General features: G+C 26.7%; 1 protein-coding gene across 2 annotated transcripts; it reads right to left on the bottom strand.

Annotated features, from left to right (window-relative positions):
• Positions 1-983: 983 nt before the first annotated feature.
• On the bottom strand, positions 984-11,314 carry LOC100202344 (leucine-rich repeat-containing protein 45). Of its 2 annotated transcripts, XM_065810579.1 has the most exons (5): positions 11,138-11,269; positions 10,329-10,997; positions 5,210-5,358; positions 4,070-4,111; positions 984-2,275 (listed from the first exon to the last, which is right to left on the bottom strand). In XM_065810579.1, exons 2-5 carry the CDS (start codon positions 10,975-10,977, stop codon positions 1,115-1,117), a joined length of 2,001 nt encoding a protein of 666 aa, XP_065666651.1. In that variant the 5' UTR covers positions 10,978-10,997; positions 11,138-11,269; the 3' UTR covers positions 984-1,114. The 2 variants fall into 2 exon arrangements, with proteins under 2 accessions (XP_065666651.1, XP_065666650.1); XM_065810578.1 differs by lacking the exon at positions 4,070-4,111 and having other exon boundaries at positions 988-2,275; positions 11,138-11,314.
• Positions 11,315-11,602: the final 288 nt, after the last annotated feature.

The following is an 11,602-nucleotide window of genomic DNA, read 5'->3' as shown; positions in this document are numbered from 1 at the left end:
CCAAGACAATTCCATTATAGTCTTGAAATGTTTCAAGACTATAATGGAATTGTTTCAAAGTGGTCTTGTTACATAAAAAAAATTTCAAGAAAATCAAGACTTGACAAGACTTTTCAAGACCAAAAATTAAATCTTGAAATTGTTTTCTAAATTACAAGACTTCAAGTGCATTTTTTTTTTTTTAATTTGGAAAGGAATTAGTTTTTTTTTCAAAATATTTATTTATCATATTTTTTCACAAAAAAATAGAACTGTTTTCAGTATGTAAATGTTTAGTTTTAACATGAACTGATTAACATTCCATATCACTGATTAATGGTTGATGAATCAGTATTGACCCAGGGATGACATTATCTTCATATTTATGATATCACTTACTGTTATTTTGAAATAAAATACTGCGACAATTCAATTTTTGTGTTTAAATTTGGCTAGCTACGGAACGGAAATAGATGCAATGTTATTAAAAAAAGCATGAGCAAGTCTATTTAACTTATTTATTATATATTTATTTAGTTATTTAGGTTATTATATATTCTTGCTTAAATGTGCACGGAACTAAAACTCTAATGTTTAAAAACATAAGAACCACAAAAATAAATAATATAAAAGATAATTAACTTACATGTTATTATGTTATTTATTATAATTTTTTAATAAATAACATAATAACATGTAAGTTAATTATCCCCCCCCCCCCTCCAATTAGCATGACGTACTTTATTGATGACCCTTTAGTACAAGCTTAAATTTGTGAACTCATCTTCGAAATCTTTCAGGTTGATTAGTCTAGTCTTGATTTAAAAAATACCAAGAAAAGTCTTGTTATTTCTTGAGTTACTAGTTATTTTTTAAGGTTGGTCTTGATTCATTCAAGACTTTTCAAGACAAGACTGAAATGGTCTTGTCTCTTCTTGTCTTGGTATTGTCTTGTCTTGTCTTGCTAAAATGAGTTTAACAAGACTTTTTATTTCAAGACGCAGACCCTTATAAAATACTTTTAAAATTACTTTTTTAGCAAATTAATTTTTCTATTATTTAAAGTAATAAATATTTACAGAATCATTTATAAACAAAATAGTAAAATATTGTTTTAAACTAAAAATCAATTTCATTAAGAATACGACTGGTATGCAGATTTTGAGCTATGAATATAAGATTGCATGGCTGATTCAAGTAAACTGATTCTACGCTGTTCATCATCACGTGCACGTCTTAAATCTTCATCTTTTTTCTTAATAAATTCTTTCAGCTGTTGAATCTCTTTATCTTTAGATGATTGTAAATATTGCATATCAGACTGAAGTCCTTGCAGCTTATTTTCTAAATGGTTTATTTTTTCTTTGTTCTCAGCATTTAGTCTTTTTTCACTATCAATTAACAAATTTAAACGATTCACTTCACCTCTGTATTGTACATCCTTCAAGTTTAATATTTCTTGTTGCTGCTCATTCTGTGATTTTAGTGATTCAAGCTCCTTTTGACAACATTTTAGCTGATTTTCTAAATGTGTAGAGGTGGCACTTAATGTGCTTACTTTGTTTTGAAACTCATCTTTTGAAGTTATTAAACAATTTATACGATCTTCGTATTGTTTTTGTTTCAACACTTCTTCTTGGTTCCATTTTGTTTTTTGTTGTAACAAATCTTCTTCATGTTTCAATTTATCTGAAAGCATATGAGACTTTAAAAGAGCGATTTCTTCTTCAAGTCGTCTTTTTTCTTCTGAAACTCTTTTAAGCTTCTCATCAAAAGCTCTTTCTGTCTCAGAATGTCGAAAAATTTGATCCTCGATTTTTTTATTGTATTTCTCACAAACTTCAACTAACTCCTCATCACACTTTGATTTCATATTTAATGAACTTTTTTCGATAACTTTTTTTTCTTGATACATTTCGGTAATTTTGATTTCTAATTCTTTTATTTGAGATTTAAGTGAAATAATTTGCAAATCTTGATCACTCTGGATGGATTTTGAGTTTTTATTCTGCTGTTCGATTTGATCTTTAAGAAGACCTGTTTCAAGATTATATCGTGAATTTAAATTAGCAAAGTCTTTTTCATGCTGAATGATTTGAGCTTTTAGTTCATTTACAAGTTTTTCTGATTTTTCAAATTGCTTTTCAAACAAAGACTTATCTTCTTTCAGCTTGTCATTCTCATCTTTTAAACATTCAAGTGCATGCTTCATTTGCTCAAAATGTCCTTTTGTTGTTTCTGCAAAACTTTCATGCAAGTCTTTTTCTTGTTTCAGTTGTTCAGATAAAGCTAATACCTTTTTATGAAATTAAACAAAAAGATAAATAAGTTGTAATGAAATAATTATCATAACTACTTTAATAAGTAAAAATTTGAATTAAAGTTGTCAAAATACAAAACAAAAAATCATATAATAATAACATAATGTAACAACACAATTAAAAGTTTTTTGGAATTAATTTACATACTTAAAAAAATATTTTTCAAATTTATGTTTTATAATTATTTAAATGCATATTATGTAACTTTTAAATGCATATATATGTGTGTGTATGTATGTATATGTATATATATATATATAAATATATATATATATATACATATATATATACATATATATATATACACACATATATATATATACATATATATATATACATATATATATATACATATATATATATATATACATATATATATATATATACATATATATATATATATATAAATATATATATATATATATATATATATATATATATATATATATATATAAATGTTAATGTATATGTATAAATGTTATGTATATATATATATATATATATATATATATATATATATATATATATATATATATATATATATATACATATATATATATATATATATATATATATATATATATATATATATATATATATATATATATATATATATATATATATATAAATGTTAATGAAGAAAAAATAAGTTTTTCTATGGTACTTTAAGTCTCATGCCTATACTGCAATCATCAGTCATTGAATACCTTATGGGTCCTTATCGATTACCTTATGGGTCCTGTGATTAAAGTCAGATTTAAGGTAAACATTTTAAGATTGGTAAAGATTGGTATATTGGTAAAGATTTTAAGATTTGGATTGATAAAGATTTAAGGTAAAATTTTTGCATAAAAATTAATGGCGAGAGTGTAGTCAAGAAAATGAAGCAAATATAAAAGCAAGAAAGAAAGTCAAAGTCAATTCAGAAACCTAATATCTATATAGACATGTCAACAACAAGCAATGTCATTAGTAATACCAGAAATTTATTTTAAAATCTATTATCTTAGGTCTAAGACCTAGTAATCTAGTATCTTTGTTAAACATTTCCTATCATTTTCCAAATGACACAACCAAGTTTAATGTTTGTTACTTCACTACAATCTATTGTTTATATACAATGAAATAAAAACTTCCTGAGTCTCACATTAAACATACTTTTGATGCATGGTTCACAAATCATTTCAAATTTAATTGTTCCTGATGATGATATTGATGCTTTTGAAAACACTGAGATGTATGAAACAAATGCAGATTCTAAAACGGATAAAAAATGAGACAATGCTATGCTTATGCTGTAATAAAAAATGAGATGATATTATGCTTATGCTGTTATAAAATACAAATACAGTTGAAAATAAACAAAAAAAATTACTTTAATTAAAATAACTTTTATATACTTTTTTGCTTGCTATTTTTTTATACATTGTATTTTTTATTCATTTTTTTGTTGTTGTTAGAAAGATTTTGAACTGTATAAATAATAGTTAAAAATAAAAAACCCTAGAATGTGAACTCATTAGTATAAATAAAAAAATTTATCAGCCTTGACACATAAAAAAAAAAAAAATTAAAGCTTAAAATTTTGTAGAAACAATTAAAAAAAATTTTTTAATAATTTGGAAACACTCTTTTGAAAAGTGTGCAAAATTTCAGGCCAATCGAGACTTTATTAATTTTTGGCCATTTTGCTTATTGTTAGGCCCCAATAATAATCTTAAAAATTTTTCTAAAAATTAATTTATCACATTTAATAAAATAGAAATTACCTTATGGGTCCTGTGATTAAATTCAGATTTAAGGTAAACAACCTAAATAATTTATATTTGGAAGAAATTTTAAGAACTATTTGTAAACCAATAAAAGTTATTGGAATGGGGACAGGTTTTTTATAATAAATAGGAGGGGTGCACCCTCAGCGCCATACCCAGATGCAATAGTAAGCTATATACCAGTAAATTCTAACATTAATTAGTACACAAAGGAGAAAAAATACAATTTTTTTTTAACTTTTTCATTGACCATACATTGCATATACATATTCTGTAAGTAATTATATACAGAACAATGAGTTGACTTTATTAAAAGATATTTATAATTTAGATTAAATACTATCTTTTGAAACCAAAATACTTTTTATAAAAAATTATGTTCTGTTTTTTTGTAATATTATTTTTATAAAATGAACTTTATAATATTATTTAACCTCAATCAATTACCTCTAAAAAAAAAATTGCAAGATTTATAAATAACTAAAAAAAGTTCTTTTTATAAATCCATTTATGGAACGGATGTTAGAGGTAGGGGTGGTCTTAAAACCAAGATCAATTTTTTCAAAAAAGATAATTATTCCAAAAAAATATGCCATTCTACAGGTATGAAATTTGACAATTTTCTCAATACTGTGCAATATAACACTTGGTAAAGTACTGACCTTAATAAATTTTATATATTAGAAAAAAACTTTAAACTTTCTTATTATTGATCAATAAACATTTTTTAACAAAATTATCAAATATTATAAAAGTATTTTATAATATTTGATAATTTTAAAAATAATAAATAATAAAAAAAATTATAAGTATAATACAAAATAATAAAATTATATAAAATTATCATTTTAATTATTCTCAATGAAATTATTTAATAAGTATTTCTAATAAAAAATAACAATCTACTTTTCAAAATAATATAAAAATAATATATAAAAACATTATTTTTCTAAATGACAGTTTTGAAAAATATAACAGAAGCAATATATTGGGTATATACTAAATGTATATACCTAATCTAATATAAACTCTTATTCTTAATATATTTTTACGTAGTACAAAATTTATGCTGCTTTTATATTGTATTAATCTAGTTTAAAATGTGTAATTATAAATTAAAAACTACAAACTTCTTACCTGTTTTGCTTTTTCATGTTCAAGCTGTTTTATCTCATTGTGTAAAGACTTTGTTAGTGACTGATGTTGATAAAAAATTGAATGATAATCAATATTTCTCTGAACTGCAGTAGCAATAGCTTTTAAGGAGTCTGTTGGAATGTTATTACCTAAAATATATTAAAAAAAGATAACTGGTTAAAAGGTTAATTATTCTGTGTTTCAAGTTGTCTCACTTACAAAGCAAGTGCTTTGTAAGTGAGACAACTACACAACTATTTACATCATGAGTATATTTAATTTAGAACCAAAACAGTTGCACATAAAAACATTAGAATCAGAAAATTATTATGAGAAACCAGATGTGCCTCCTACACTTTTTTTAGAATATTTAATTCTCATTTCAAGTCTTATAAATCAAGATACTTGTATGTATTTTATCCAAAAGACCTCTAAATATTATCCAAATTTTATAAAATTTGGATAATATTTAAAGGTTCAGCAAGGTCCTTGAAATTATTAACTGTTAGTGTAAATAGAGCGCAATGCGTTAATTTTCATAAAAGGTTTATGAAGTTGCTATTCAACTTATCTTGGTGTGTTTAGTATCATTAAAAAGATCTCAATGAGTAGATACTACACATATGTTTTACATAAAAAATGTGTAATAACTAATACTCAGTTACAGAACTTTTTCCACATATTTACAGTGTTACTTGCTTTTCGAATAATATAAATGTCTACATATCTACAAGATTAACATGCCTGCAGTGTTTCTGTCAAGTTATTTTTGTGTTTTTCAACCACTTGCAGCAGATACTGCTTTTGTTCCTCATTCTTAGTAATTAATTCATTAAATGTCTGGATAAGCGTTACTCCTTGCTCTGCGCAATCATTGACACACACTAACTTCTTTACAACAGATTTTACTTGAATGATGCAACATTCGGCCAGGTTTCTATATCCACTCAAGGAAACTGTTGTCAATACTAGCAGTTTAAAAGAAGCTGCAAGACATTGATAGTTTTGATAAGCTGCTTGGCAATGATGTGAGTAGACACTTGCCACGAACTGTTTTCATTTTTCAGAACATGGTGAAGCGTCATTCTCGGCCTAGATACATCATCTTCAGTCCAATTGTCTGCAAAGCCACATCATCATATTCATTCAGTTGATGTATAAGCAAAATGTCATTGCTTGGCGCATCAATAGCAATTCTGCTAGTGAACCATGATTGGAGATATACACAGACAACAAATCTATTAAACCACTGGATTTGGCCCTGGAGTTCAAACATTGTTGCTCACTATACAGGTCTTTGATTTTCTGGATGATGTGTTGCTTCTGACAAACGGGTAGCTGCGACTTTGTCCAGAATGGCATTAATTTTCATGTTCTCGAGCAAGAGAAGATGTTATATGCAAAGGGAAAGACGAGTTTTGTAACTCAAATACCAAAAAATACTGTTTACTCCAACAACTTGTAAATATTTGGAAGTTTGCAGGTTTTAGAAATTATTTGATTTCTGAGAGAAGCATAGCGGAAAAGTTTAAATCTCTATATAGCAAATACAAAATTCTGTGCAACAGTAAAAGTTTTCAAATCAAAAAGCAAATTTCTGACAGCCACACGAATGAATTTTACAATATGATAGAGGAATTGTTTGACATCAGTGCAAAAGACTTTGAGAAGAAGTTGAGACACGATGAATCAATGCCTAGTGATATTTCTGCTATTAAAGAAGATTTGACCTTCTTAGATGATCAAAGGTATTTTTTTTCTAAATTTTAAAGATTTCACCAACTGAGATCAATTGAAAAAAAACATATGTACTTATTTTTCCTAAACATAAAGAATAATTTTTTGGAGAAATTTGGTTTTTTTATTTAAATTTATCTTATGCTAAGTGTTTTAACAACTTTTTGCACAGAACTAAGAGAAATGTGATCATATCTTCTAAAATTGGCAACGAGCTTGAAGCAAGGTTTCAGAGAAGGATCGGTAGATGCAAGAGAAAGGAAGAATACAAAGATCGAGTACAGAAGAACAACAATTCAATAACTCGTGATAACAAAGAGGAAATTGGTAAAAAAAGGCAATGGATACCATAATTTTTTTTCTAACAATGATATAGATTTCAATTTAGCAGATGAGGAACCTACAGAACCTAAAAAAACAAGAGCTGAATCACAATTAGGTAATATCAAAGTATACTTTGCTTAACACTTAAAAATATTCATTTCAAATTCTGATTAAATCAAAAGGGAGAATATAAACAATTTTTTCTAATAAAGTACGGGGATTTTAAGTAAAATCATTCAGTTTTTGAAGTAAATGTATAACTGAGTTAAAAATCTTTATATTAATTTAGATGCTGGAAGTGTAATTGTTGAGTCGGAAGTTTTTGTCCGGTTGCAGCATTCGAGATCAAACCCTTCTTATTGCAAGTGTAGTAAACTATTTAGGAGGAGATGTTAAACAATTAAAGTTAAGCAGAGAATCTGTCAGAAGGCGACGTTACAGATTTATAGAAGAGGAAGGAGGCCAGTTACGTAATGAATATATTGATTTAATGGCTAATAAGATGTTAGTTTTACATTTTAATGGTAAAATGTTAAAGCATATTGAGGAGAACACTAGACAGGCCACTACTACAGATAGACTATCGATATCTGTAACTAACCCAGAGTTTGAAACCAAAGATGATCTTTTACTTGGTGTTGTGCCAACTGAGAGTGGTAAGGGAATCAATATGGCTATAAGTATTATGAATCTCCTAGAATATTTTAAAATTTGTGACTATATTATAAGATTCTGTTCTGACACCATAGTAACACTGGATGGAAATTTTTTGGTAAAACATTTCTTTGGTTATTGTGTAGACACCATATTGCCGAGATAAACATTACTTGGGCTTTTAATGCAATTTCAAAGGAAACATCTAAAGCCCCAGCAAATAAGTTGCTAAAAGATTTTCAGCAGAAATGGATAACAGAGTTTTATCCAGCCAGTGGTGCTGTAGAAAAGTTCAAACGATTTCCTGAGCAAGACCTTATTGTTGGCAGTGACCTCTGCAAACTCTATTTGAAGGGTAAAAAGTTTGTAACTAAAGCACTAGAACATGAAATTTTCCCCAGGTATGTAACAATAATACTAAATATAACCATGCATACACTTTTTTTAAAGGATATTAAAAAAAAAAAACAATGTTTTAGGAATAATTATAAGCATCTTGTTGAATATTTGACATATTACATGAACGTTAAATCTATGAAATTAAATAAATTTTCACATCTATCAGTCTGGCACCTGTCATAATGCAAGGTTTATGGCCTATGCAATATACTTTTTAATGCTTGATATGACATCCACAGTCGTTAAATATCTGACTCCTGAAAAAAAACATATGTTCACAAGAGTAGCATTTATTGTTGCTATTTATTATGGGCATGCCTTTCTTAAATCAGGCAAAGCAGAGCATGCCGTTCTAAATGAGTTTAATGCATTTAAAATTGCTGAAACAATTAAAAGAGAATGGGATTATGAAGTTGGAAACTCACTTCATAAAAGCATGAGTAACAACATGGTATTTGTCTCCTAAAGTTGTCGTACTATCGCTAGGTGATCCTCATATTAAAGCAGATGCTAAGCGTTTATTCATTGAGAAGCTTTTAAAATTTCCAGTTCCTAAGATATCAGAGATTTCTGTAGAAGCTCCATCGGCTGTTATTGTTACCAGTGATAGTAGATTAGAGGACTTAATTACGAAAGAGAATTGGCTTTTTTTATACTCACAGATCAGACCGAATCTGTTAGAGAGTTTAAAACAAGTATAAAACCAAATATTGTATTTAATAAGCATTTTTTTTAATGAATAAACAAATAGCTGGTGCAAAAACCAAAAGCTTTCATAAGAAGCTGTTTAGAGGAGCAACTTGCATGGCTCGCCATGTTTGTTTTAGGAAAGCTCATCTCCACTCTTACACTTATTTTCATTTTTGTCCTATTTTTACTATTTATATATCATATTCATGAGATATGAATAGTAAAACATAGTACACAAATCACATCATAAGAGAAAGTTGTGACTTTGGTGTCTAGTATTTTTTTCTAATATAATTCACTCCTGACGAGGCTGCACTATTAAGTTAGGAGTAACTAGAAAACAAAAAATAAATTAATTATAGATTGTATGAGTCAGTAATTATAGATTGTATGAGTCATGAAAACATAAAAATAGTAGAGAGCTCCAATACAGAGATGAACAAGAGATTCATGAAGGTAGAAAATGGAATCAGGTGAATGATAATGAAATCAGGAGCACAATAAAAAAAAGCAAGCATAGCAGATGCTAACTTTGCAATTGAAATATATATATATATATATATATATATATATATATATATATATATATATATATATATATATATATATATATATATATATATATATATATACACACACACATATATACATCTAAGATATACATATCTGTAACAGAAAAGTGTTACGTATATTCATGTAACTTTACTCAATATCCATATTTACATCATTAAAAGTTAAATTACGACAGTTGCATATTTTAAAGTACCACATTTTTATTAAGTTTAATTTGAAACCAGGTTAAAAAATTATTTTAAAATTTTCATCTTTATAAAATATTTATAAAATATTTTAAAACTAAATGATATTGTTATATGTTAAAAAAAATTTCCTTATTTTAAAAAACTTATTTTAACTTATACCATTTATTTCCTAAAACATTTCTGATTCAAATGTAGCAGCCCTCATCTTAAGGAGGTGAAAAAAAGTAAAAACAAAAGGTAATTTTAGATTTAAAAAAATGGTTATTCTGCAGTTAAGCAGCAAGAATTCATTTAATTTTTTAGCTAAAATAAACTCTAAAAGAAATTAACTAGTAAATTATCAAAATTTTCACTACATTATTTCTCAAAGTAATTAAAAATAGAACTTAAATGACTATTAAAAGGAGCGCTTTATAAACATTTTATAAGCATTTTTTAAGCATTTATAAACGTTTTATAACGAATTAAAAAAATTTCAACAGAAAAGAACATAAAATACTAAGAAATAAATTATTTTATGCTGCTTAACTGCAGGATAATAAAAATATAATAACCTGCAAGTTGAAGATCTATAATATACTTGTTATGAGCAAGTGCAGATAAAAGTGATCGTCCACCTAAAACACCAACATTATTCCATCTTAAATCAAGAGCTGATAATGTTTTATTTCTTTTAAGTGCAGAAGCTAACTCATGACAGCCTTCATGAGAAATCTGATTATTACTTAAGTTTAGTATTCTTAATGATGTATTAATTGATAGCCCCTCTGCTATCTCATTAATACCTGTATGAAGCATTCCAAGCCCATTCCATTCTAGAGATAACTCTTCTAATGTTAATGACCTTTTAAGTAATTTTCCTATAAGACTTGCACTAACACTGCGAATATTGTTACCTTTAATGTCCAAAATTTTGATTACTTTATTAAATAAAAAAGAGTCAATTAGAATTTTTGAAGCTTCTTCTGATAAGAGACAATCTCCAAAGTAATACGCTGTAAAATACTGGTCACTTGCAATACACTTCGCAAGTATGCTGCAATCGCTCGGTGATAAATTGCTACCTGATAAATGCAGCACGTGGTTACCATCTGCTATATCTGTGGAATTTTTACTTAATCGTAGTGCATTTAATACCCCTTCATTTGGTTCCATTTTGTTTTCATTACATATTTGAAGATATTTTAGTATAAACGCATCCATACTTGTTAAGTCATAGCGAACTTAAAGAATTAAGCCAATTAATTACATTCCGAAAAAAAATTATTTGAAGATAAAAACATTCAATTTTATTAAATGTTTTTTTGTTTGTTTGTTAATTTTTATTAAATTAATAGGAAATAAACTTAAATATAAAAAGTACCTAATTTTACAGATACACGACATATAACACTTCTTAAAGAACAGAACAAAATATTTGATTTAACGTTGTTTTTATTTAACGTAATATTTATATAATAAAGTTTTACGCTGATTTGTTTGAGAAACGCGCCATATTATTTTTAAAATGGTCATAGGCCGGACGTAAAAGGACGTAAAATAGCGTTGTCAAAAGTAATTGTAGTTCAAAAGGTCGTCAGAGCGAAAAGTTTAAAAGCGAAAAGTTTAAGAGCGAAAAGTTTAAGAAATCGAGTATCGTGATAATTCAGCAACAACAACAACAACAACAATGTTATTATTGAGATAATTTTTTGTGATTTTGTTATTATTTCAATGTTATCCATCTAGCCGGCGTGATGTTACGCCAAATTGCGAAATAAATTAACCATCTTGAATGGAGGAAAAACAAATATCAAATAGCGTTACAAGTGTTTTTTATGACAAAAAG

This window comes from Hydra vulgaris, chromosome 11 (assembly GCF_038396675.1).
Source record: "Hydra vulgaris chromosome 11, alternate assembly HydraT2T_AEP".
NCBI classification, from domain to species: Eukaryota; Metazoa; Cnidaria; class Hydrozoa; order Anthoathecata; family Hydridae; genus Hydra; species Hydra vulgaris.
This window is presented reverse-complemented; position numbering and strand designations above follow the sequence as displayed.